General features: G+C 46.7%; 13 protein-coding genes across 13 annotated transcripts; 5 read left to right on the top strand and 8 right to left on the bottom strand.

The window, feature by feature from the left end:
- Window positions 1–1205: 1205 nt before the first annotated feature.
- Window positions 1206–3331, top strand: GLAREA_05127 (Protein kinase-like (PK-like); the record flags this gene model as incomplete). Its single annotated transcript, XM_008078416.1, has 3 exons — window positions 1206–1935; window positions 1989–2208; window positions 2263–3331. The coding sequence occupies 3 exons, from the start codon at window positions 1206–1208 to the stop codon at window positions 3329–3331; spliced, it is 2019 nt and encodes a 672-aa protein (XP_008076607.1).
- Window positions 3332–4377: 1046 nt separating this feature from the next.
- On the bottom strand, window positions 4378–5511 carry GLAREA_05126 (uncharacterized protein; the record flags this gene model as incomplete). The annotated part of the gene is made up of 1 exon (XM_008078415.1): window positions 4378–5511. One exon carries the CDS (start codon window positions 5509–5511, stop codon window positions 4378–4380), a length of 1134 nt encoding a protein of 377 aa, XP_008076606.1.
- A 1554-nt stretch (window positions 5512–7065) lies between these two features.
- On the bottom strand, window positions 7066–7791 carry GLAREA_05125 (uncharacterized protein; the record flags this gene model as incomplete). Its single annotated transcript, XM_008078414.1, has 1 exon — window positions 7066–7791. One exon carries the CDS (start codon window positions 7789–7791, stop codon window positions 7066–7068), a length of 726 nt encoding a protein of 241 aa, XP_008076605.1.
- Window positions 7792–8872: 1081 nt separating this feature from the next.
- On the bottom strand, window positions 8873–9847 carry GLAREA_05124 (RNA-binding, RBD; the record flags this gene model as incomplete). The annotated part of the gene is made up of 1 exon (XM_008078413.1): window positions 8873–9847. One exon carries the CDS (start codon window positions 9845–9847, stop codon window positions 8873–8875), a length of 975 nt encoding a protein of 324 aa, XP_008076604.1.
- A 201-nt stretch (window positions 9848–10048) lies between these two features.
- Window positions 10049–11599, top strand: GLAREA_05123 (ALDH-like protein; the record flags this gene model as incomplete). The annotated part of the gene is made up of 3 exons (XM_008078412.1): window positions 10049–10453; window positions 10509–11393; window positions 11486–11599. The coding sequence occupies 3 exons, from the start codon at window positions 10049–10051 to the stop codon at window positions 11597–11599; spliced, it is 1404 nt and encodes a 467-aa protein (XP_008076603.1).
- A 1335-nt stretch (window positions 11600–12934) lies between these two features.
- On the top strand, window positions 12935–13478 carry GLAREA_05122 (uncharacterized protein; the record flags this gene model as incomplete). The annotated part of the gene is made up of 3 exons (XM_008078411.1): window positions 12935–13036; window positions 13094–13155; window positions 13277–13478. The coding sequence occupies 3 exons, from the start codon at window positions 12935–12937 to the stop codon at window positions 13476–13478; spliced, it is 366 nt and encodes a 121-aa protein (XP_008076602.1).
- A 674-nt stretch (window positions 13479–14152) lies between these two features.
- GLAREA_05121 (uncharacterized protein) lies at window positions 14153–14826 on the bottom strand (the record flags this gene model as incomplete). The annotated part of the gene is made up of 2 exons (XM_008078410.1): window positions 14153–14719; window positions 14788–14826. The coding sequence occupies 2 exons, from the start codon at window positions 14824–14826 to the stop codon at window positions 14153–14155; spliced, it is 606 nt and encodes a 201-aa protein (XP_008076601.1).
- A 310-nt stretch (window positions 14827–15136) lies between these two features.
- Window positions 15137–15781, bottom strand: GLAREA_05120 (Actin depolymerizing protein; the record flags this gene model as incomplete). Its single annotated transcript, XM_008078409.1, has 4 exons — window positions 15137–15325; window positions 15393–15526; window positions 15605–15707; window positions 15779–15781. 4 exons carry the CDS (start codon window positions 15779–15781, stop codon window positions 15137–15139), a joined length of 429 nt encoding a protein of 142 aa, XP_008076600.1.
- Window positions 15782–16348: 567 nt separating this feature from the next.
- GLAREA_05119 (alpha/beta-Hydrolase) lies at window positions 16349–17574 on the top strand (the record flags this gene model as incomplete). Its single annotated transcript, XM_008078408.1, has 2 exons — window positions 16349–16764; window positions 16821–17574. 2 exons carry the CDS (start codon window positions 16349–16351, stop codon window positions 17572–17574), a joined length of 1170 nt encoding a protein of 389 aa, XP_008076599.1.
- Window positions 17575–19531: 1957 nt separating this feature from the next.
- Window positions 19532–20173, top strand: GLAREA_05118 (uncharacterized protein; the record flags this gene model as incomplete). The annotated part of the gene is made up of 1 exon (XM_008078407.1): window positions 19532–20173. The coding sequence occupies one exon, from the start codon at window positions 19532–19534 to the stop codon at window positions 20171–20173; it is 642 nt and encodes a 213-aa protein (XP_008076598.1).
- A 199-nt stretch (window positions 20174–20372) lies between these two features.
- On the bottom strand, window positions 20373–21266 carry GLAREA_05117 (uncharacterized protein; the record flags this gene model as incomplete). Its single annotated transcript, XM_008078406.1, has 1 exon — window positions 20373–21266. The coding sequence occupies one exon, from the start codon at window positions 21264–21266 to the stop codon at window positions 20373–20375; it is 894 nt and encodes a 297-aa protein (XP_008076597.1).
- A 276-nt stretch (window positions 21267–21542) lies between these two features.
- GLAREA_05116 (MFS general substrate transporter) lies at window positions 21543–23354 on the bottom strand (the record flags this gene model as incomplete). Its single annotated transcript, XM_008078405.1, has 3 exons — window positions 21543–21890; window positions 21937–22799; window positions 22847–23354. The coding sequence occupies 3 exons, from the start codon at window positions 23352–23354 to the stop codon at window positions 21543–21545; spliced, it is 1719 nt and encodes a 572-aa protein (XP_008076596.1).
- Window positions 23355–23788: 434 nt separating this feature from the next.
- Window positions 23789–26225, bottom strand: GLAREA_05115 (Zn2/Cys6 DNA-binding protein; the record flags this gene model as incomplete). Its single annotated transcript, XM_008078404.1, has 5 exons — window positions 23789–24509; window positions 24568–24958; window positions 25010–25947; window positions 26000–26088; window positions 26145–26225. 5 exons carry the CDS (start codon window positions 26223–26225, stop codon window positions 23789–23791), a joined length of 2220 nt encoding a protein of 739 aa, XP_008076595.1.
- Window positions 26226–26368: the final 143 nt, after the last annotated feature.

Genomic DNA, 26368 nt, shown 5'->3' with positions numbered 1-26368 from the left:
GTGGGGTATAGAGAGGGATAACTCGGTTTGGATAGGATGTGCTCGCACGGGATAAGGCGTGTATAAGGAGAGTTGGATTAGGTAGGATGGGATAGGCTAGGGTATATAAAGTGACAGTTGAATTTCTATAACATCTGATGATCTGTGTAACAGATTGCCTTTTTCGAGCTGATATGTCTGTGAGATAATGAACTTCCTCACGTTGAAGTCTTTGATTTTCCCTTAAACAAAATGAAGTCTCCTGTTTTGCGGCTTTACATCTACATACGCGTGTTAATTGTCTTGAATATATTTCGATTTATTGCTTTCACGAGGATGTTTTCTAGATATCGGCTAGAAGAAGAAGAGCTGAGTAGTATAATGAGAGATAGAGTAATTAAGAAACAACTTGAACGTGTGTGAATGTAAATTTTTGTAGATTCAAAAGTTCGCTAAAAGTAGACGAGAGTCCTACTTAGTACTTGCGATTGTGTCTAAAATTATATTAAACGACGTCGACGAGGTATAGTCTCCTCTAGTCCCCTCGAACTTACTACTTAGTTCTTTTATTACCGTTAGGGAGCTTGTACTATTTGGCAGTATAATGAACACATATTTCCTCTTTTCTAGGCTGTGCTTTAGTAGACGCTTATACTTCTAAAATTACTATAATAAAGTTAGAACTAAAGCCTCTTAATCTGAAAAGTAGGCAAGAGCCCATTAATCTTTAAAGACTATTACTATTGTTAAAAGCTTTATTTTTACTTGTTCACTTCACAATAACGTCATCCCTACAGCAACACCCGAAACTGATGTCTGTGCCCGAATTTTAAGGTCTCGGCCCGATCGCTCCGAAATTCTGGGGATCTGCCAAGCGAGGCAACAGCGCCCGTGATGAACTTGGGAGAAGTCACTGGAACAATCATCCCTACCAGCTACAACATCTTTACCAAAATACAACGTGTCCATTAAACTACGTGTCTTTTAAGCCCTTTAAATGACATTACTGTCAGCTCTATGACTGGAAGCGAATGACTAGAGCCAGATCTACTCACGTCTGCAAGCTTGAAGTACATGCCGTCTGGACATTGGATCATCAATTCTCAATGATTGATACATAGCCTGTCTTGAACTTTTCTGCTCTTAGATGATCCAGAATTTTTGCATGGCTCTATTCAAGAGCTTTGATTTTAGTTCTCTTTTGTGTTTCAGGATTTCCTTTCCCGATGGATGATCTCAACAAGCCAGACTCTGCTACAACTCAGAGCTCTAGTCCGGCTGGAGACTCACCAGATGTAGAACCAGAGCAGTCGACCAATGATTCCACCGATTCTTCGAATGCAAAAAACATCGTCGAGGATGAAATAGTCGCTGGGGAACTTATACGAGCAATTGCTACGACTGTTTCACCACCTAACATTCAACCAAATCACCAAGCAACGACGTTGTTATTTTCGCTAATTGAGGGACGTTGCAAGAGTCAAGCTAGATCCACTCTCAACTCTCGTCGTCACTCCCAAGACCAACTATCTGAAGATGACGCCGAAGTGTTGGCATTAGCGGACAGTATTTTCAAGGAGACCTTGACGGGGATGAAAAAGGCTGGCCTGATCCCGAAAGAAGTGGCTATTCCTGGCGCCGTTGAACGGCGAGATTTCTTGAAAGCACTCGATACTCGACTCAAAGACATTGCAATTCATGAACAACCACCGGGAAATCTCACGTACGACACATTCGAAAACTCAGAACGCTACTCGGACGGCGGAGATGTATCTTCATTGTTTGAAAGGTCCCAATCTCAACTCCAGCCACGCTCGCAAGTACATCATCCACTTAGAATAGCATCCGGACGGCTTTCATCATCACCTCTTGACAATTTGATGTACCCTTCTGGAATCAACGCCTTGCATCAAGAATCACCTTATTATCGCAAATTCAGAGAAATTTGTTTGTTGGGTAAAGGGGGTTTGGTCAAGTTTTTCGTGCTCGGCACAACCTTGATGATCAAGAATATGCCATCAAACAAATTCGTGTTTCAGCAAGCCAATTACGTTCGATACATGATCAAGTTCAGCTTGAGCATCTTTTGAAAGAACTCCGTGCCTTGGCAAAGCTACAACACCGCAACGTTGTACGATACTATGATTCGTGGTGTGAATTACGTCCTGCTTCTTGGCGTTCTGTTCGAAATGGACAACGTCTTTTGGAAAATGGGCCCGATGATTTAAGGTATGTCACTCGAATAAGCAGTTATCTAAGCTTCACTGACATCAAATGTTATAGTGATACTTCCTCAGAGAGCTCATCCTCCGAATCGCAGCAACCTAGTGAAAATTTTGGCTCGGTTCCTAGGGATATCCAGATCGAGAACGAGATTGAACTGAGAAGAGATATTCGTAAAACTCGTAGAGATTCGTTCCGAGAATCTTCTCAGAACGATAGTGTCATATTTGAATATTCTTACGACACTGCTCCGAGTTTGAGTGAAGGGAAAGACAAATCGAAATCATCCAGTGCGCCAAGGAGCTCGTTGTTCCGCAAACCAAGCGAAATGTCTGATGACGAGGAAAGCACTGAAGAGATACGAAATGAGAATCTGAATAGAAATATGCAATATTGGGAAGACGAGAAAGACATGTTGATCTTTATCCAGATGGCTCCTTATCCTTTCACACTCGAAGACTTCGTCTGGTCAGAGCAACAAAAAGAAAGCGACACCAAGTTACAACATTGTTTTCACTGGCCAATTGCCGCCCAGCTACTCTTAGCTATCCTCGACGGCGTAGAATACATCCATGGTCACGACATCGTCCATCGCGATCTCAAACCCAGCAACATCTTCCTATCCATCCACCGAGGTCACTACCAACCCGAGGGCTCAGTCAACATCACCGCCTGCACCCACTGCACTCCCACCTCCTCATCCGCCGAACAAATCTTCCTCACCCCACACATCGGCGACTTCGGCCTCATAGCTAAAATCGAATCCTCCCACCCGCAATCCGAAAACACCTTCCATCCCTCCCCCATCGCCGTCCTCTCCTCCGTCGCTTCCTCCCGCCAACCAGGCACGAAGTTCTACTGCGCGCCGCAAAGCGATGAGATTAGTCCGAAATTAGATGTCTATAGTCTAGGGGTTATTGCCTGTGAGTTGTTGGTGAGGTTTGGGACGAGATCGGAGAGGATGCATGTGCTTAATGATGTTAATGCTGGGAGGTTGGATGTGCTGGCGGGTTGTGAGTTGGAGAGGGGGGTTAGGGGGATGTTGGAGCATGAGAAGGAGAGGAGGTGGGGGTGTGGGGATGTTAGGAGGTGGGTTGGTGAGGTTTTGGGGGGTGGTGGTGGTGCGTGAGGCTTGTTTGGGTTGAGATGGAATTGGAGGTTGTGATACCCTGGGTGGTCTTGGTGGTGCATTCGTTGTGGTCATAATTGTAGTATTGATTTGGCGTTGCCGTCAACATCCATATAGCGGTAAAATTAAAAAGTCGACAGCATCATAATATATGGTGATGGAGCGTTTGGAATAGATGGCTCTGGGCTGGTACGTGATTACAGTGTTCCTACATTACAATACCAAAAACTCCGCCGGTCTGCGGTACGCAGGTATCTAGTCTTATAGACCAGACTTCAAGGAAGACACTCCAAAATTCATACACGATCTACAGATATCTGACCAAGTCTCTCATTGCCACCAGTACGTTCCACGTGAGATGAAACTTCGCCGCAAATCCTCACCTGAAGAATAGCAAATGTAGGATATAGTTAGTCTTACACAGTACCATATGAAAAAGTACTCATCACACTTTATACGCCACTTTTGGATATCTAATCACATCTCTTACTTATGTTAGATTCTCATCTGTGAAGTAGATTTTCTCGGATGTTAATTAGGTAAATAAACCGGATTGACAGTACGTGACATGACATGCGAGATGGGTTCGCCGGGGATGGTGTACGTAGATAGTCTATACACCTACAGAACATAATCAAAGTCCCAAAAAGAAAACTCTTTACAACCCGTCACCCATAACCATCTTCGAATATGCCACCAGAACCATCGGACCGTCATTGGCGTTACGTGTTCATAGAACCCCGAGGATGAGGAAGATAAGGTTATTACAGCCCTAAGTCGCCTATCTATTTAGGCTGGCATAATCATTCCGCGGGATAGAAAATGTTTAGAGAGTAGACTCTTGTAACTCATAAGCCATTTGCGGATGTTTCAACGATGTGTCGCATTGATATTAGATTCTTATACCGAAGTAGATTCCCTGCGAGACTTCTACCTAGGTAGGTTACCTACATTATAACCTCGTCTGCCTGTTTATCCTGGAACCCCAATTATATGATACCCAACCATTTCACATAAACACATAACGCATAAAACATAATCCAACATTACGCACCGATCCCACCAAATAAACTCCGTCGCTTCTCCTCCCTAACGCCGCCATCCCGATAATACTTCCGCCCTTCCACTACCTTATTCTCGTTCACTGGTCGGATATACGTTCCTACGCGTCCGACCATGCTAACTAGTATTTCCTTTTCTCTTTTCCCTGTTCTTTTACCTGTACTACTTATACCCTCTTTACTCGCCCTCTTTCCATTTTTACTCGCCCTCTTCCCCTCCCCGCCACTCCCCCGTTTCGCTCTCTCATCTTGGTCATTAGAAAGCGTATGGTTTAAGATAGCGACGCTTCGACGCTTCGCGGTGATGTCATCCATCACGCCCTTCGTCTTGGGCATCGCTCCCCCATGCGAGATACGGCGGTGGGTGTTGAGCCAGTCCGCTTGATCGAGCTGCGAGCGGCGGAGGAATTCGAGGAAATCGGTTGAGTCGTCTGGGACTTGGGATTGATGTTTCTCGGGGAAGATGGGTTTAGCTGGGGGGTTTTGGTGGGATTTTGACTTTGGAGGCGAGGGCGAGGGATGGATGAAAATCCGAGTCCGGGTGGGCGGTGGGAGGGGTGGTGCGGTTAGGATTACTGGAGGTGAGGTGTTGGGCTGGGAAGTGAGGATATGAGGGGAGAAATTTGGTGGTTCTTGGATTTGTGATGCGCGCCGTAATTTTTTGGTTAGGAGGAGGGCGAAATCGTCTGCTTCTAATGGCGTGGGTGCGTGGGAGGAGGGACGAGCGCGAATTGGTTTTTGATGAGGAGTTTGCTGAGGAGGAGGCTGTATATTTTGCGATTGTATCCTAGGCGGAGGTGGTGCCCGGTAAGGATGTTGCTGAAGAGGTTGTATCCTGTGCTGTTGCGACTGTACTTCAGGCATCTCGTCTTCTTGCTGTTTAACCCTAATACTCCTCCCATCCCTCAACCTCGGATTCGCGCGTTGATTATCCAACGCTTGATACGAGTTCCTCGATAGCAACCTCGTCACTTTCAAATCCTCCTCTTCCTTCTCCTCCTTCTCCACCGCCTTTCCCCGCGAGATCAACCTCCTCAGCGCCGGTTTCCAGGACGAGGTATGTGATTTCTTCATCACTTCTTCGACGTCGCTGGGAGAGCGACCGCTGAGTCTGAACATCTTCTCTTCTCTACCAAATCCGAGTGACGAAAATTTGGGGAATAGCAAAATCAACAACGACAACGACAAAAATATCTTCCCCGACCTCGCGACTCACTGTCCCCCGGTAGCGTCCTGGATTCCGTAGTTCAAGTCCAGATCCCTTGGCAAAAGTCTTCGACCGACGCGTGCCTGGTACTAGAGAGCACTAATGATCACGCTTGTGAGGAACCCCGCGAATGAGAACCGAGTCGGATGTCCACTGTGTATATTCTGGTGGTGTTTGGTCGTTGGCTTGCCAGCGGTGAGTCTGTTCTCTCTCAATCTCCCTTTTGCACTCTCTCTTTCTTGCAGCTATTCTCGTGATATTGTGGCTGTGGTGGTGGTCCTGTTGAAGCACACCATCAAGCTCTCACAAAGATGAGTATTTTTATATCCAAAGAAAAAAACAAGATATACTCTCCCCCAAATATACTTGAAATGACCTTCCTCACTCCGCAAGCAAGACCGAAACGTGGCTGGCTAAATCGCCGAGTTTGCGGAGAAACCTGGGAAAACCTAGGCAGGGGGAGGTTGGAGTCGCTTGTGGCGTCTGCTGGGCCGTACCGAGTGGTTGCATGTGCTACTTGAGCTATATGGAGATCCGCTTGGGCTATTGAGTTGTGCGGGTATTTTCGATGCAGTATGTCGGGTGGCCTTGTGAGGGCTGATGATGCTGTTTTTAGGGGGGAGTGTTTGATTTACTAGTGGAGATTCCGATTAATTTGGTCTAAAGACAAGAACTCTACCTATTCAATCAAGTATAGTCAACGACATTCTAAACAGATTATGGCCGTAATACTACTTGAAGAGCAAAGTTTTATTGCTGTTTCAATATTTCAATATCTCGTACCTAATTAGCCAACTTTTACAGAACTTCTACAGAACCTCTATAGTTATCACAAATAACTTCTTCTTCTTCTCTGTTACAATTTATTAAATTACAATTAAAATACTAATCCTTTATATATATAAATAACTCTAGGATGTCTAGCGAAACCTCGTCTAAATTCTACTAACTAAATAACTTCTTATAGTTAATTAAAACTTCTCGCGATAAAAATCGCCATCATCATTCCATTCTAGGTAGAAATCTTCTACGCTTAGCCCCGCTATAATAGGTGGATCCATTATAATTCCTAGAGCAAGACTTCTGATACAGTTTAACACCTGGAAGTGCCTGGAGGTAGTGAGCTGATGAGTATTTAATTTCAAAGGATTCAGGAATAGTAATACGTAAGACATGTATTACTGCACTGGTTTCGGGGTTAAATGAGGTCAAGTGATTGTGTGATCTGGGATCATCTGGAGTTTTGGAATTGATGTTAATGAAAAAGTCGATTTTAAGCAGTGTATGATGATCTTCATACAGGAACGACAGTTAGGTTTAACGTATTTCTTTCATTATTCGTAACACACTAAAATCCATCCCAAGCCTCAGCTGTACCAACTAAAAATCCAAATATCCCATCCCAAACCACGAAATACAATCCTCCCAATCCAAACCCAACCCATCCCTAATCAAACACACCTTCTCTAATCACTATCCGAACTACTACTACTCGAACTCCCACCCCCCCGACTCCGACTGCGATGATGTTTCTTCTCCTTCTTATGCTTCCCATACCCCGGGTACAAACCATCGCCACTCTTCTTCTTCTTATGTTTCTTCGTCTTGTCGCTCACGATGTTCGCGCCGATGGCACCTACCACCGTACCCAGTACCGTGCCGAGCGCTCCGCCGCCCGCTTTGTGGCCTAGGAACGCGCCGGCGCCGCCGCCGAGGAGGGTCGACCCGAGGCCTTTCTCGCCGTCGGGGCCAACGTTAGGGTCGTAGCCCGGTTGACCGGGTTGAGGACCGTTGCTGTAGGAGGAGCCGGGACCACCTGGATATGGGGGGTTCTGGTGGTGTTGTTGCTGGTTGTAGCCAGGCGCGGGAGAGTGCGAGGGAGAGGGACCGCCGTAGGAGTTGTGTTGGGGGTATGGTGGTTGTTGTTGTGGTGGGTAGCCGTAACCTTGATGTTGCGGTGGAGGGGTATTGTAATTCTGCTGAGGAGGATATCCGCCATGATGTTGTTGCTGCTGATTATAATCCTGTTGTGGAGGATAACCGCCTTGCTGACCGTAACCTTGTTGTTGGTTATATCCTCCTCCTTGACCTCCGTGCTGTTGATTATAACCTCCTTGATTATTGTACCCGCCCTGTTGACCATATCCTCCTCCGCTGCCGCTGCCGCCGCCGTAGAAATCTTGTGCTGACATGATGAGATTGTGGTTGTTTGTTTGGATGAGACAGAGATGGCGGGATGATAGAGGGGTAGGTAGTTGTCTTTATAAGAATCCGCCGTGAGCATGCGCCACAGTTGGTTGCGTCCCAATCACAGACTTGTTGGTGAATAATGAGTGACGACTGACGAGGGGTGTTCTGTACGAAGACGTCCCTTGCTCTAGCGGCGGGGCAGGACAAACGTAGAGGGGCAATTTCAACCAACCATCTGCGAATATAATTCAATACGATGGGTACGAGTAAGTAGGTCTAGCTTTTCGGAGTTCTCCTGCTATGAATATGCACAGTCAGATGCCGTCAGAAACGTTCGCAAACATAACGGCTCGAAGCAATTACCGCTTCGGGTGCTACTCGGGAGAGATGTTTGCCTTGATTGTTGTGTAATATTTATACTTGCTTACCTGGGTACTCTTCTTAGCTGTATAGAATTAATTAATTAATATAAGTCCAACAAAAATAATCCTCTAGGTATCCTTTCCATTCCCTTTCATTGTAACATCCGCACCACGTTAAATATACCATGACGTCGCATTCATCCCAGCCCCAAGTCCATGGATCTTGAATCGGCAAGCCGGACGCACCGACCATTCCAATGCGCAACTTGCCATCTTGGCTGCGGATACCACGATGTTGCGCAGTCGAAGTTGCAGAATATGGACCTCGTAAGGCTATGCAAAAGTGGAGAGTTCCCGTCGTTCCGTAAGCCGATCAAGCTGTTCAACTGTGGCGCATGCGAAGCTGCCGCCAAGGAAGAATGGGAGATGCTCAGGACGGATATCGGCTTCCGAATTGTAGTTTGGTATTCACAAAGATGTTGTGAAAGGCCGAACTTTTGTGGATTTGATTGTTCGTCTTTTGTTGTTCTGATCGAGTCGCTCAGTACGGATGGGTTGAGTGTGAATGTGAAAATCAACTTTAATTTTGGAGTGGTACACAACCACTGGCCCACAGAAGTCCTTTTGTGTTTTCATGATTTGAAGTCAAGTCAAGTTTATGTTTCCTCCTCGTCAATGTCATTGGATTCTATTGAAACGCTTGGGTATCGAAAGAAACACTCTAGAAGATCTTGCTCAATACCCTCTTCACCTGATCTGGTTGATCCTCCGGTTTCCTCTTCGCAGCAACTTGAGTCTGTTTAAAATGGCGTGGCCTTTCTCCGCCCTTCTTCTTCGCGTCTGGCAACTTGACCTCCTTTGATGGATTCTCCTCATCTGCCTTCCGTCTCTGTGCAGCCTTCTTCGCTTCCATACCCTCCAGCATCTTAGCTCTCTCAACATTCTGAACGAACTCCTTGTTCTCCTTCGTAGTCTTGCTAATCTCAGCTCTCATTCTACTAGCCCGCTCCGCATTCTCAGCAGCAATTTGCTCTGTCAAATTGTGCCATTTGAAGCCCTTCAGGTATAATAAATTCCATACATCGTCGTGGTAATATGTGCCCTTCTTGCCACCTATAATTTGAGCGTTCAAGAGCTCGCATGCGCTTTTCGCGTCCTTCTTATTGACGAATTCGACCCAGCCGTCGGTGAAGGACCTCTTTTTATTTCCGCCGTTTTTCACTCGTCGAGCATGAGAGGATGGGTCTTCTGGTGACAGGAATATGCGGTTGATTTCGCCGAACGGTTCGAGTAGGGATCGCAATTTCGTGGGTTTCATAAATGGAGGTATTCGAGATAAGTACACAACTCCGGATCGTTTGATTGCAGCGTTTGTTGCGACGAGATTCTTTTTCGCGAGGGGCTTCGAGACGTTGGGAAGCTCCTTTGACGCGCGAGTTTCCTTCTTCTCGGCCTTCTCACCCTCTTCAATAGCTCTTTTCTTGTCCTCCAGCGCATGCTCAGACTCCAATTCTTCCTCGTCCTCTACTTCCTCATCGCTCACATCGCTCGCATCGACCTCGTCTCGATCAATCTTCCGCCTCTTCACACTTCTTGCCCCCTTTTGTAGATCCTCGGCTTCGGAATTGTAGCCTTGACTCCCATCCTCCTCACTATCCCCTGCGTCAAGAAAGTCGTTGTGTTTACGGGTAGACATTGTTGCGATGTTACTGGGATTGGACGTCGTAAATTTCTGGGAGGGACAAAATTTAGGCTGGGTCCCCTGCGGATTTAATCTTTTTAGCGTCAGGTGGGGCAGACCAGCGATAGCGGACAGCTCCCAGCTTCTTTCTGTTTTGCAATTACATCCCACTTTGATACAGATTTTGCAAAGAAAACAACCTTATAAGATACGAATATGTCTGTCGAAACGATTACTACGATTTCCCCAACTACGAACAAACCAGTATGCACTCGTAATGGGATATCAGCTGCAGATCTGGACTCTCTTCCAACCATTGCCACTGAGGCCTTCCAAAGCTATCGCAAGACTTCTTTGGCGGAAAGACAGGCGATTGTAAAGAAAGCTTTGAAACTTCTGGATGATAAGCAAGATGAGCTAGCAAAAGAACTCACAGAGCAGATGGGCAGGCCTATTGCTTACACCGCGAAAGAAATCACAACTGCAGTCAAGAGAGGAGAATACCTCTTAAAGATCAGCGAGGAGGCTCTGAAGGACACAGATGGAGAGCCAGAGAAGGGTTTCAAAAGATTTATTCGTAAAGTACCAGTTGGACCTGTGTTGGTACTCTTCGCATGGAATGTGAGTAGTAGCATATGTCTTTTGAGGAACGTTCCCTAACATTATATCTTCACAGTATCCATACCTAATTCTGGTCAACTCCCTGATTCCAGCACTTCTTGCTGGAAACTCAGTGATACTCAAGCCGTCCCCACAAACTCCTACCATCGTCGAGCAGATATCCAAAATCTTCCTTGAGGCAGGCCTCCCGGAAAATGTAATTCAATACTTCCACTGCGGATCGTCCCTCATAATCGAGGCGATTGTTAGGAACCCAAAAATCTCCTTGGTCTGCTTTACTGGATCTGTTGCTGGAGGCCTAGCAGTTCAGAGTGCAGCTTCCGACCGGATTGTCAACGTTGGTTTAGAATTAGGAGGAAAAGATCCAGCATACATTCGATCCGACGTCGATGTGGCATGGGCGGCAGAGGAGATTGTAGACGGAGCTGTGTTCAACTCAGGTCAAAGCTGTTGCAGTCTTGAGCGAATATACGTTCATGAGAGCATCCATGATAAGTTCGTCGAAGCTGTACAGGGCGTACTGAAGAACTACAAACTTGGCGATCCCTTCGACAAGGAAACCCACGTCGGTCCGGTGGTATCAAAGCGATCGAAGGAAACAATTGAAGCGCACATCAAAGAGGCTTTGGAGAAAGGGGCGAAGGATTCAACTCCCAAAAACGAGTCATTCGAGTCACCACCACCCGATGGCAATTTCGTCAAACCCACTTTACTAACAAACGTTGATCACACCATGACAGTTATGACCGAAGAGACTTTCGGCCCTGTCATTCCTGTGATGAAGGTCAAGAGCGACGAAGAGGCAATCAAGCTCATGAACGATAGTCAGTTCGGCTTGACCGCCTCCATCTGGACCAAAGATACACAAAATGGAGCCGAACTCGCCGAGTCAGTGGATGCTGGAACTGTTTTCGTCAATAGATGCGATTATCCTAGCCCGGTAAGCTTCCTCGTGTTTGGTCTTTCGTCCAACTGCCATCCAACGGCTAACGCTGGTCGTACCTTTAATATATCTGCTAACTTCTTGTGCAGGATCTCGCATGGACTGGGTGGAAAAACTCTGGGAAGGGAGTAACACTCAGCAAATTTGGATTTGATCAGTTTGTCAAACTGAAGAACTTCCACGTTAAAGAATATCCTAAATGAGACCAATAAAGCATAACTATTTGGAATGCATCAACGCTTTGCTCGCATATCAACCCCACGCATTTCTTCTAGTGCTCCGAATCTATGGATCGAGAACGCTCGAATCGATCTGTGATCAGCGTTTCGTGATTTTGTTTCTGATAGATTGTGTGCATCGTAACGTCTATGTTTGCGTCTGGGATGAGCCATGAGCCCAGTCCGTTGGAACGGGTACAAAAAGCTTCGAAATTGCACAAACGCAACGGGGGACGAGGTCCCCGAATCGACCGCGACAATCAATTCCTGTTCCACGACGTCGACGAGCTTCGAATTGGATCTCGTTTAAGTTCGGTTAGGGAAATTTAACCAATTATGACCTCGAAGCAAGGGATGCCTCTTTCGAACATCTCCCTCTTGCACGGGAGATGAAAGTCACCATACCTTACTCTCCCAGAGATGAGCATGTCCGAAAAAGTGCCAGGTGCTACCTAATAAGCATTTCTCTCAGTACGCCTTGCATTCCACATCCCCTTCCTTCCCTCCTTTCCGCCAGCCTTCCGTGGATTGATCCACGCCTCCTGTACATCAATGGCGCTCGATGGTCCCTAAACCCGTTCATCCGTCCACTCTCACAAACACACTTCTCTCAACTAGTTCCCAATCCATCCATCTCACCTCCGACGATAGTTGCGTGTCCTGCTCACAAGCTTTCCCAAGTAACCACTCTATCATGCCATGTACGCCAAACATTCCTCAATTCTAGAAGCGGAAACCCACGCGTGGGATTCTCGCACCATGGCAACAATATGACAAGCGCGCCACGTTGCCACGGCTCCTTGGGAATGGGGAGAGGCGGACGCCCAGAAAAAAGGTCCCGTGAAACCCTCATCATGTCGTGTGTGGTATTGTGTCACTGTCTCTTGCTAATTTCCAAGGGTTGCCCCTAGCAGCATAGTTTTCTTCAACGAAACATTCTTGACATGACTTTATATATACTAGAATGCCTTCCCCAGATTGAGTATTCTCATACCATTTCTGTGCTGAGATTCCAAGCATACACGGGGAATTTTCATCGGATACCCATCACTCGTTTTACTGGCGGTTCCATTCTTCGACAACGACGTTCATTTTTTGATTTCTCGTTTTCTTCTTCGTCTTTTTTGTCGAGCCGTTCTTTAGCCAGCGTTTGCGTGCTGTTTTCGTTCTTTTTATCAAAAGTGTTGTTGTTTCAGACTGAGGGATATCATACATCCACACCTACAACCACGACGTATATTTCGCACCATACAACCAAACAATCGTGCCACCTACAATCACTATACCAATTCCATTCCAACTAAAACTAAAACCGCAATCATGGCATGCACACAAATCCTCCCCTTCATCTGCAAAATAGGCAATAAATGCCTCGAAACGTTCGGTCTGAAATACAAACCTGAGAGGAAATCACTTGTTATCGTATGTCCCTCCTCCCCTTCCCCTACTTACCAATTATACTAATGGGCTTGTGATCAGAGCTCACCATACGATTTCAAAGAAGGCCCAGCGGTGAATTTCCCGGGGTACAGTCAAGATGAGTAAGTTCTGAATCCATGTTTATTCTTATTCAATGAAAATACCTGTTCTGCGGGCTCTTGTTTTTAGGGTTATGCTGAAGTGTAATGGAATATAGAACCGTCTTTGCTAACCGCACAATAGCATCTCCCTCATGAAGGAAAAGGCGATCGCGTCGACGGCTGTAACGGAGGATCTGGGGTTTGAGAGTAGCAGCAGGGAGAGTTGGGTGGGTAGGAAGGGGATTATAGGGAGAGAGAGGAGGGTTGTGAGTGCGGGTTCCGGGTTTGGGATGAAGAGGGTGGTGGCGCATGCTCGGAGGGTTAGTAGGGGGTGTTTGTCTTAGTGGTGACACGCAACAGAACTGGAAATCTAAAAGGCATTGGAAGGGAAAGGAAAATGGTGTTTATTAGATCTGGATTGGATATATCGATTGGCTAGCATATTTTGTTCTTGGATCGGTGTTGTACTAGATTGGGGGGTTGTCACAAGACTGGCTGGGTGAAATGGGACAGTATTTGGAGTGGATTGTGTTGATATGCTACTTCCACGCTACAACACTGGGGATGGAGAATTTTATTCATATATCTTGCATAAGCAACGAAAAGCGTTATAGAGTTCATAACAACAAGGTTTTCACGCACGATATATGTCACTACTCGAAGGATGTATTATCTCATCGTGTACGAAACGTTGATAGCCCAAAAGATTTCATTCATATCCCCTCCAGTCCTACACAGTTCCAGTCTTGACAATCGTTCTGGTTAGAATCTGAAAATTCTGGTTCGGAGTATTCTTTACAATTTCGCTTACTGTACTATAAACAAAATTTCAGATCGGTTTGGGGAGATTTTTTCTGTTGAGTAATTATAATTTTATATCTCGCCCATTTCTCTTACATATATCTTAGCCACGTGATCTGTAAAGAAACTTAATCATCAATACAACCAACCATCCACTTACCTACTATGTAGGTAGGTTTCTATCACCTACTCCAAACGCCAATCCCCACCATGAACCTCAAAACCCACCCAAAAGCGCCTTCAAATCAGCAATCACCTCATCAATCCTATCAACCAACTCCTTAACCTTGCACCCCTCCGCCAACATCCCGTCCAACTCCTCCTTCAGCACCTCCGCCTCAACAACAAGCTTGCTCATCGCCACTTCATCAATCTCCTTATCATCCAACATCTTCACCTCCCACTCCTTCGCCCGGATCCCCACCAGATCAACCCTCACAATCATCCTCTCCACCCGATTCTCCTCGGGCTTCGAGTCACCCAGCATCAACGTCTGTCTCGCAAGCCCATGCCACTTCCGCGCCTTCGACAGATTCCCCTCACGGCTCTTCATCAGCTCGTCTTTCCTCTTTGGATTGATGTCCGGATGAACGGCCAGCTGGAGGCGGGCGTTGGTGAGTCCGCTGTATGTGAGGAATGTGACGGCGGTCTTGGAGTGTTTGCCAAAATCGGTGGAGGTTTTTTCTATGAGGTTTTGGGCGGCGAGGAAATCGGCGTGGGCTTGTCGGGGTTCCTTGTCAATGAGCGCTGAGGCGCCGTGGTTTAGGATGCGCCATAATCGTGACTTTTGGGGTGTTAGTTGGGTGATCAACCGTGGTGCATGAAATGGCTTTTTGGATGAGGTTTACGCACTGGAGTGGCGACTCTGGGATACTGTGGGAGTTTGGGCATTGATGGAGGGTTCCTTTGGGTTTACGGTTAAGTTGTTGGGGGTTGGGTGTGACCGAGTATATAAGATACTTGGATAAGTTGTACGAAATGAGATGAGGATGAGTGAGAGGCATGAACTTTCCCATCGGCGTTAGGAGGATATCTGCCGAAGTTTGACCGGTTTATGCCACATGGTGGGCATTGCGGGCTGCGGGGTATTGGAGTAGAATACTGAGAATGGAGAATCAGATATGATGTGAACCATGGACAGTTGATGTACTTGCATATCTTGTAATTTTGGCTCCATCAAATCATAACATAGGTCTAAACTTCATTCCGCACCTAGCTTCTTAGGTAAATCCTCCAGTTCTTCCGCCGACTCAATTTCAATAACCTTGCCCACTTCCGCCGTATTCCTCATTAATTCTACTGAACTCGAATATAACATCCTTAATGTGGCGTTGCATGTAACTGGAAGGTAGTAGAGCAGTACGTAGGGTACTGACATCCGTCCGGAGGGCTGTATTGACACAGAAATTAGCATATGACTTTGCACTTTCCAGGAGTTTTGTAATGGGTCGACTCACCAGTGTTAATGGGTAACTCAGCAAGACGAATCTTGGAGAGTGGTCTGGCAGGTCATCCGCAATATCCTGCAGGTTGTTGTATACCGTCTTGTCATCGTCCTGCTTGATTTCCAGTGTATTCTTGTCTACCAAATCTATAGCACAATATCAGACTCCTTCACGTAGCCTCTGTCTCGAAGACTTGGACCCCTCATGCTCGATAGGGAACGTACAGATTACGGCTTGGGGGTCGTTCGCTCGGGAGGTGCCCAGTCGGAACTTGCGCAAGTGATCTTTACTCTCCTGCGAGAAGGTGTATAGTCTGGCTTCGGACGACTATACGGAATTAAAGAATTAGCACAATTTGTCGCTATATGTAGGAGTTTGAAGTAACAGAAAAACCATACCATGACGACTTGCTCCGGAGCTGAAAGGAGCAGGAAGACTGCTAAACCGAAGACTGATTACGGCAAATATACTCAAAGAAGCCTCAGCAAATACTCCGAGCTCCAAGCACAAAATCTTTGAAATAAAGATTGCGTTTTGTTCGCTCAGCCAAGTTGTCGTCAGGTCGCGGTCTTCGAACCTGGAACGAAATGTCTTGGCGTGTGTTATCGATAAGCACCAGGAAGGGGGGGGGGGGGGGGGGTTGGGCCGAATATCTCGGCTCATCCAACCTCATACTTATTCATGTCGAAAATCATATATGAAAATCGATCCAATTCTGGATTGTTCACAGCAATGTATATTGTGTTCTTCAACTAGAGTTTGAGTGCCAATCACCTGATCATGTTCTGTAGGTAGAGAATTAGCACCAGGATTCCGAAGCACGCTTTCAAATGCGGAGAAAGGAGAACCAAGTGACCGAGGAGCCGGACAAGTTTATATATACATTTACACGACGCTAATCATAGAAATAACTGGTTTTCATCTACCATTCCATTAGTATTCTTGTTTCGATTTTAACGCAACCCTCAATGGACAACCTCCCAGCTCTTCCACTTCCCGAAGGGATCAGAGAATCATATCTACCCTCTCACGATCTTACTTACCATTACCTTTCGTCAGGAAACCCTTCTTCTCCTCTCATTCTACTTCTTCATGGATTTCCGGAGCTAGCTTTCTCATGGCGGAAGATAATGCCAGCTCTTGCCGCTGAAGGATATCATGTTGTTGCATATGACCAGAGAGGCTACGGAAGAACGACCGGATGGGACAGCAGACCATTCGCAGAAGTCGATTTAAATACCTTTGCACTTACGATGCTAGTTCGAGATGCTGTCATATTAGTAAATGCGTTGGGATATCACCAAGCAGAAGCCGTTATCGGTCATGACTTTGGAGCTACTGGTTCAGCTATGTGTGCTTTGATGCGACCCGATATCTTCAAATCGTAGGCACTTGGCAAACAATTAGTTACGGGACGCAGTTGATGCTGATTTGAACTAGTTGTGTCATGATGTCACATCCATTCAAAGGCTCACCAAGTCTTCCATTCAATACTGTCTCTGGCCAGAGCTCGTCTGGAGAGAAAAGCGATGTTCACAAGGATCTTGCAAAGTTATCTGAGCCACGGAAACATTACAAGTGGTATTACTCCACCTCTCCTGCTGCAGAAGAGATGGATAATCCAAAGGAAGAGCTCCACCAATTTCTACGTGGATACTTCCACCTGAAAAGTGCAGATTGGAAAGGCAATGATCCCAGTCCTTTGAAAGCTTGGGAAGCAAGTGAGCTTGCGAAGCTACCATACTACTATGTTATGCCATTGCACTCTGGAATGCGAGACTCAGTACGCATACCAATGGCCAACGAAGATCCTGCAACTGTCTCTAAACTTAGTCAAAGATGGCTGAACGACGAAGAACTTTCTGTCTACTCCGAAAGTTGGAAAAGCACCGGATTTCAAGGCGGTTTGAATTGGTATAGAGTTGCCACTGATCCGAAGAACATGAAAGATGTTGAGCTTTTTGCTGGAAAGAAAATTGATGTTCCGTCCTTGTTCATCTCAGGAAAGCAGGATTGGGGGACTTACCAAGAACCGGGTACCGTCGAGAATATGGGAAATGTTTGTAGTCGGTTCAAAGGCGTTGAACTCATTGACGGAGCTGGGCATTGGGTTCAACAGGAACAACCTGAAAAGGTCATTGAAATTTTGGCGAAGTTTTTAAGAGAAGTGAAGAAAGATGCGATGTCTTACTAATCCAGAAATCGATGGACGCAATCATTGAGAAGCGAGATAGGTAATCACATACCTACAACTCCACAAAGTTCAAAACAGTCGAAGATACTTATAATACTTTCGGAGACATTCGTTCGGCAAACCAGTTATTAAATCATTACCGAGAACTCGGTTACACAAAGACGTACAAGTTGTCGCTCCTCAGCGCCACAAGAAAGCCGAAATAGGAAGTCGTATCCAGCGCCAACGGTTTTGTTGCATTTCGCAAAACTTCACGCAGTATCGTGAACTACACCGTCAGAATTTGCTTACTTCAGTCTTTTCCTCCGCCAGCCGACTCAACTTCACTTGTCATTTTCTAGGATTTTGAATCCAATTACCTGGCTCCACAACACCTAGAGCTGCATCCATAGGAAACCACAGCAAGTATCCTCAGCATTATGTTCTTATACACTTGAGAAGAACAACAGCAAAGAAAACACGACGTGCCAAACCAAATCATTTGAAGACGTTTCACTATCCCGAGCACTGCAATCGCTGACTTCTTAAGTTCTTCACCAGAATCCATTAGCCAGGCGACCTCAAATTCATTTCAATTACTTCTTACTCTCTACTACTCTCATCCACCAGCAATCTACTTTTTCATTTGATTCACGAATGGCTGTCTACATCCCTTCTTGGCCATGTGTGACACAGCAGATGCTGGCTGAGCTTGGCTTACGGAGATGAAGCTGCTAGCTACGCTACTTTAATGTAACGCAGCTTCTCTCGCACGGGTTAGATGCCTCTGTATGACCACAATATCCCCTTTTCCGTTAGCTCGGTTTGTTTGTCAAACCTGATTCATCATGTTTCTGATACATAATATACGTTGGTAACTTGGCGGTGAAGCCTTACTTCTGCTGATAGCCGATTCAGGGGTCATTAAGTAGAATCCAAACTTTCGGGTAGGTGATTTAGGATTTATTGCAAAAATCTGGGAAGGAAGTCACAGTGCGAGTGGCGTGACATTTGCGGATTAATTTAGTATCAGATTGCTGGTGTGAGACTCCTGGTGAGTGACATTTCTGAACTTTCGAGTTTCAGATCTCTAATGCTCCTTGAGCCTCTTGTAGTTGAGACTGAAAAGCTTTCATCAGGATATAGTAATACCTGATGTTATGAGCTGGCCGTTTCTTACATCTTGTCAGCAACAACGCAGCCACTTCCACCGCTCCAGATACCCGAATCACGACGTCGTCACTTCACAGTTTGTGTTAGATGGTTGACTCTACATATTCGTTCAAGCTGAGAGGTGGAATAGTCATCCGAAAAACCCGCTCAAACATCCCTTCCAGTAATGCCTTCCAGGTTGTTGGATTGAGGATTTTCAAATTAGTGTTTAAACTTCAAACTCGTGGCCATGTTGGCACGACTACGGCGTTCTTCCACCAACCCATGAGATTGATGATATATACGTCTTAGAAGTACACATATTCCCACGTCAGCTTAACGTTACGAACAAATTCTAACCCCATCATAGCGCAACATCCACCCTTAAACATGCATCAATCACTGCCGACACTGCACCATCTCGCAGATACGTACAGCCAAGTCGGCAATCTGTATCCACCAAGCCCAACACATCCAAATCAGAAAAGCTTTTGCCAATTCTTCATCTAGCCAAGCATCGTGTGCTTCAATACCCGTGTACAGAAGAAGGGTACACACATTACCGGATCATCTGACTTCCCCGGCTTCTTGGCTTACTGCCTAGTACCACCATCGTTGACTCTATATGTCGTTGAAGTACTATAAGTATAGTAATCTACGACGTATTCAACACCATGTCAATTTCAAACACAATCATTTCCAACTCAAAACTTCCTCGTCATCTCCACATCCAAAAACCGCCCAGCTTCCAAACCCGCTTCAACGCCTAGCACTTATCAAAACCAACAATGCCCCTCCCAACCCACACCCTCCTCCTAAAAGGCTCATGCACCTGCAAATCCATATCCTACAACCTCACCATCCCATCCGCCCCGTCCTCCCCTGCGGTCAAAACCTCGTCGATCTCCCGCTTTGCTGCCATTCCACCTCTTCACACACCACCATCCTCCTCACGCCCGCCGCTTTCCTGACTATCGCCCTCCCGCCTAAGACACCAGCGCTTACATTTCTACCGCTGCAGGAGTTGCCAAACGCGCCAAGAGAGAAAGCTAGACCAAGGGTTTTTAGGCCGGCGAGTGAGGTGCTGGGGAAGGCGGGGAGGGAGCTGACGTTTCGGGAGGAGGGGAGGGGGAAGAGAGTCGCTTGTTCGAGGTGTGGGACGCTTTTGTTTGGTATGACTGGGAGCTTGAATTTGGAGGTTGTGGGGGAGAGTTTGGAGGGCGAGGGGGAGGAGTGGTTTGTGCCTGTGGATGGGGTTGTTTGGGATGGTGTGGGGTTGAATGTTATCGGCGAAGAGGGTCGTGGGAGGGTTGAGGGTAGGGGCTTAGTTAAGGGTAGAGAGGAAATTGTTGATGGTGGAAGGAATGGAGAGAGGAAGTGGAAAGTAGACGGGCCGAAGGAGGGGGTTGAGGTTGTTATTAACGAGGTTGAGGGAAAGGAGTTTAATAACGTTGAGATTGATGGCTAAGGACATGGGTAGGGTATAGTAATGTGATAGAGAGGTCCCAGATAAACTTCTCTCTAGATAATTCTGACATATCTTGTGTTCATAAACTTGTACGGGTGCGGATCCCAATTTAATACCCACTGAACGCCTAAATTCCGTCTCTGAAATATCAAGCAACATTTAAACACGACTTAACCAAACCCAAAACCACGTCCTTCTCCTACCTCAACCCACCACCACCACCATACCCCATCCCCATCCCCTCCCCCTCAAACCACCCCATCTCCTGCTGCTGCAACGCCCTCTCATACGCATCCACCTCACTCTCATAATCCTCCACGTACGGCGCCCGATAATTCCCCATTCCCATTCCCATTCCCATCCCGCCGCCCGGTCCATACGGCATATGCGCGCGATCCATGCGTCTGGGATCGAACACCGAAGATGCGGAGGCGGAGTGCTGACGGAGCGGGCTGTGGAATTCGGCGTATGGTGAGTCGTGATGGTGTGGATGTGGAGAGAGATGGTTTTGACGAGGAGACAGGTGATTTAGATGGGGGGACAGGTGGTTTTGACGAGGACTAGAGGGATAGCCACCGGACATCATGTCGTAGTCGTAGTCTTGGCGAGGGAATACTGCTTTTGGACGCGGTGGGAAGTCGGAGGAGGGGAAGGGTGAGTGACCACCTCCTAGTTGGCGTCTATCGAATGGACTACCTGCAAGGTCTCTGCCTCCAAGTCTTTCTCCTCCTAATCCACCTCCTAATCCTCCGAGCCCTCCACCAAGCCCTCCACCGAGTCCACCTCCCATTCCCCCTCCTAAACCCCCCATCCTTCCAATTCCCCCTCTCATATCGCCCCCCAACCCTCCCATACCCATCCCCTTACCCCCCTCCCTTATCAACCCCTCCACCAACCCCCTCGTCGAACCCCGTCGCGGATACAACATCGCTCTATCGCCACCAACCCGATGCCTCCCCTCCCTACTATACAGAACCTTCTCACCTAGAAGCGGCGTTTCGTATTCGTTATGGCCGTATCCGTCGTTTCTCCCGTTTCCGCGGCCGAGTTCAGAGCAATTTCGGGCGTTGCAGGTGTGGTCTGGAGAACGCATTTTTATTTCGTTGGATGGATGATGAGGAGGTGGGAAAGGGAGGAAGAGAGGAAGGGGGAGGGAGATGGGGAAGAACGAAGAGAGAAGAGGTGAGTAAACAAGTGACACGAAATGCGTGGCAACCGATGTTTGCTCTTCCATCCAATAACACAGGTGAAAAACCCATGTCGTGCTTTAGCCAAGCCAGGTATAACGAGCCGACGAGGCTTTTATTCAAGCAAACAATGAATGGTGTGACGTCTGGAACTCGCTCTTTCCTATCACTTCCCAGTCAACCTACAATTCCACCCCCACTCCTCCATCCCAACTAACAGCCCACCGACTCCTCCTCCGCACAACATGTCCGTATTTATAAAACACATAGGGCACAGGCATCAACACCAAACTCACTCCCCCAAGCACAGAAAGCACGACATGATGACTCACATCCCGATAAAACGGCACACCAGCAATCGTCATGCCGCCTGCAATTGCATAGCGGGTGACCGTGACAAACGTGAGTGCGGAGGCGGCGTATACCTCGTAGGAGTCGATGATGTACATGTAGGCGGTCATGAAGATGCAGATGAGGCCGTAGCCGAGCAGCGTGGATGCTAGGATAGGCGACCAGATGGATATGTGGGACTGGGGGTGTTAGTGAGGAAAGGGAGAGTAGTAGGAAGAGACGTACGTAAGAAGTCCACGCCATCCAAAATAGTGAGATGGGAATTGCGGGTGCGCCTAGCATTGCGAACCGGAGACGTTGTTCCGGCACGAACTTATTGTTGGCGAAACTCTTTTTCGTTTCAATGTAGCGCCATGGTACGAGGAAGGAAGCGAGTAAGATGCCGACGCATATGCCGGTGAAAATCACATTTGTGAGGCCTTGGCTTATATCGTAGACTTCTTGGAAGATGTATGTGTAGCCGTCGAGGAAGGTGAAGAGGACGATGTAGAGGACGGTTAGATATAAAGCCATGGATAGAACGATTGGTTCTGATGACAGGGTTATTGATCTGGTGAGTGCTTCGTAAAGCCGGGATCCTAGTGGCTTTTGGATGATTTCCATCTCGCTGCTGAATCTCGTGTTTCCTGTTTCGTGGCGAAGATGTTGTGCTTTCCATCGTAGAAGGAGAGGTGGAAAGGTTTCGGGTTGGAAAAGAACGATGATTCCCAGGACGACCGCTGAGATAATGAGTACAATCCACTCTGCCCAACGCCAACTACCCAGGTTGATGATGTAGCTTCCAATGACCGGTCCCAGCACTGGCCCTATGAAGCCAGCGATTGCGTATATTGGAAAAGCGAAAGTTTTCTCGATTGGATTCCACAGATCTGAGATCGATCCACCAGCGCAGGTCAGAGGTGTAGCTCCAAATATACCAGCAAGAAAACGAAACGCAAGTTGTGCACCGATGTTAGGTGCTAATGCCGAGGCCATAATGAAGATCATGAATATGAACATGGTTACAATGTACACGGCATTACGTCCGAATGTCTCTGAAAATGGACCAGCAAATGCAGCACCGACAGCAAAGCCAACAAGATAAAGACCTGTATCTAATGAGTATATTTTAAAGTGTTTGTCGAATTGTACATACCTATGGTCATCGACTCAACCACATCACTAACACCAAAGTCGGCCGCAGCTTGAGGAAGAACAGCTGTATCCGTAGAAGACGCGGCGCCTACTACAAATGCTATCAAAGCAACATTCAAAGTTATCCAGACTCTGTACGCCACACTCCAATTCCGTGGATTATGAGGATCATTTTGTCCTTCCCAGTCTACTATGAATACCTTTTCTCCCTTTCCTTCATGCGTAGTTCGATCTCGAACATGAATACCGGTTAAAGTATGACCAAGATGAGACTCTTCTACAATTTCCTCGTCCTCATTTGAGGTAATGGAATCTCGCTGTGAGTCAGATGTATTGCTGTTGGCAGAATTTGAAGAGCTGGATGAGGAGGGTGTTTCTTGATGTGTTGTGCTTTGCGCATGAGGCGGAAGACGTGATTGAGTGAAGGAAAAACCCGACTTTTCTGAATCTCTTTCCAATTGTTTACGGACTCCGAGACCTATCCTGCGATACTGTATGAATGATTGCATGGTAAGGTTGCCTCGCTTATTAGCTTGGCATGGGTTGTCGAAAGGGGAACGAGACCAACAACTTAAGAGGCCTTTCAAGAAGGAAATAAATCTTGCTGAATTGAATGAAGGTGTTTTCTGCTCTACAGAAAAAGGTAGCGTAGAACTTTTTATGTATCATGTCGTCAAGAAAATTGTTGTTGACCCACAAGGGTCCTCGCTTATTCAAGAGCCGCAGAAAAAAGTGTGGCAAAAGCGGGAAGTCAGTTACCGTTGATTGAAAGCAAAGAACCGCCATAAACAAGTGGGTCTTTCCGATAAAGGCATCTTTCCTGCGATACAAGCAATTGAAAGATTTCCTATAACCGAAATGTACCGAAGTTGTCATCCTCAAATGATAGCATGACAAATACGGCAGCTTGCCAAAATATTATCCTGGCCTGAGCAGGACTGAATTATGTGTAATCACTACCCATACCCAAGCCCCAGTTATCCCAGTCATCAAAGGTAACTCCGTTGAATCCGAAGATCGGATCGTACATGAAAGGTATGTCCTCTCCCGTGAAAGCCATCCGATCTTCGGCAACTTGTTCGGGTTCATTAGCCAGGATGTTGGAATGTTGCACTGTAGAGCTGCTGCCAGCAGCTAATCCGGTTGAATACTGATGAGTATTATTCGCAAAGGCGGATTCCAGGCCGTCGGCTTGCGGTTGCGCTGTAGAAAACATTCTGGTAATGGTATCGATGTCAAAATCGGAGACAGCTACCTCGGCTATAGTACGAAACGCGTCCTCATCGTACAAGACGACACCGAGGCGTGTGATGAGTACATCAATAACACGCTTGGCTCTTTTAGGAGCCCATCCAACAGACTGTTGAAGGTTCAGTACTTTGACGCAATTCCGCAGTGCCTCATGTGCATCGCTTGGGCCATTTCTTTGAGCCGCGAGACGGACATGTATAGTGGCACTAACATAAGTTGCGTATGACATGATATAAGGAGCAGTCTTCAGACAATAATACTGCTCATACTTTTTCAATATATTATCAATCTCAAAGGCCGCAATTGCGCATTTGGAAAAGGAGTCGAGAACCACAGAGGACGACATTGACTGAAGGTGCCCATCGGACACGTAAGGTCTATGGATCAAGATGATAAGGACATTGAATAGGGATCTAAAAATTTGGAGCAAAGTCAGGAAATTGTCAATTCGGCAAAATGGGGAATACTCACATAAGAGATAACGCGTGAGGCAGGTACGTTCTTGTGCAGGAATTTGATAGGTCAAGATTGAGCTGAGTTGGCAGTGTGTTTTTCCAGTTATCTAGCTCGACGGTTCGTGCGGTAGACTCGCGAAGCAACTCTTCAGGCCTTTTGGAACTACTGTCTTCCGAGTAAAGGCTGAGGATGACTTTGTCTAAAATCATACATAATTTACACGTCTCTCGGAAAATTGAGATACTATAAACAGGATACATCAGATTGCTCGCCGTTTCGCTGTAAGTCAATGTATTGAACAATTCGAGCTCTTCATGTTCATCCGTAAAATCTATGGAAAGATTTGTGTTGAATTTGTGAAGAGAGCTGGGCCTGCCCTGGTACAGTGACTGAAGTTTATCAATGACTAAATTGATGTAAGCCTGTGAGACAAATCGAAAATTCATGGCAATCTCACCATACGCTGCCCAAAAAATTCTGGTACATATCTCTGAGTCTTCGTCAGAAACACGCTTCTTTTGAGTAGTTGCATCAACGTGTATACCCAAGTCAGTAATCATGTTAAATGCCATTCCTGCATACAGCCATGATAGACTCCTTTCATCACACCAAGAGAACAGAGCACTGGATATGATGAGCAACGCCTGTACGGTTGTGATATTGCTCTTGTCGTAAGATTTGTTTAGCAATGCTATGGCTCTTTTCCGATACTCCCATCCGATTGTCAGCTTGTTACTCGGCTGTTGACATGCTTCTATTCGGGAAGAATATTTGGAAGAATAGAAATAGATGGCATTTAATAGCAGCGTCGAAAAGTATGGTCCGGCACAGGCCATATCTCGCATGAAAGCTGTACGGTAAACAATCGGACCCAATACCGGCTGTCGATTCCAAAAGATTGACAAAAGATGCATTCCGAGGTCTGGATCTACCCCGTCAAAAACAAGTTTCTGGGCGACAAAATTGACAGTCTCGAGCTGACGTTGGTTTGCAGATTCAGCAACCAATTGACGCTTTTTCCACAAGTCTGGCACTTTTGGATCCGTCACTTTTTGTGTGTCGTTGACCTCGACAGAGCTCTCATCAAAGAGAGTACTTGTTGGACCATGGTAGCAAGACTCTGTGTCTGGGGAAAATGTATTCTGTACCACAGTATGTCTTTCTGAGTCTGAAGCTGAACCAGGTGTCGGCATTTGCTGTGCACCAAGTCTAGGTGTTGAGCTTTGCAGACCAGCAAAGCTCAATGAATTATCATCTTGAGGATTTGGATCCCTTGAGCTAGGTTCTCCGCATCTCGCATTTTCTGTACCTTGTAATATCGCGCTGAGGCTCGAAACTTTCTCCTGCAGTCTGCGATTCTCCAGCTCCAATTGGGCGATGCGAACACCGGAAGGCCTGAACGTCTCATCAACAAGGGCAAATTACCCAGATGAGAGAAGTTATTGACCTTGGCTTCTTTTCTAACTCTGCATAAACACAGTCTTTTTCATGTTCTACGCAATTTTGGCATCGAGGCTTCTCATTGGTACACCTCATCTAATACTCATTGCATGAGCATTTCTTCCAGTCTGTTCGATGACTCTGGTACATACCTTCCGGTGACGGCAGAACTGGCATGCCATTGGGGCGCGAATCTGCCGCTTGCGCGCCGTCGTCTCGTGTGATTGAGCCATGTTCACCTATGCCTCCATACGTGACACGTCTAGTTGAAGAGAGGTGGAAAACGGCTGATCCTAATCCGCGAATGTCAGAGTAGCAAGCCTCAAGTCGCGCGTCGGAAACAAGAATCGAATAGAGTTTCCGTTGTACTAGACGG

The sequence above is a fragment of the Glarea lozoyensis genome, assembly GCF_000409485.1.
Source record: "Glarea lozoyensis ATCC 20868 chromosome Unknown GLAREA10, whole genome shotgun sequence".
NCBI classification, from domain to species: Eukaryota; Fungi; Ascomycota; class Leotiomycetes; order Helotiales; family Helotiaceae; genus Glarea; species Glarea lozoyensis.
The sequence above is the reverse complement of the archived record's forward strand: the minus strand, read 5'-3'. Positions and strand labels throughout refer to the sequence as shown.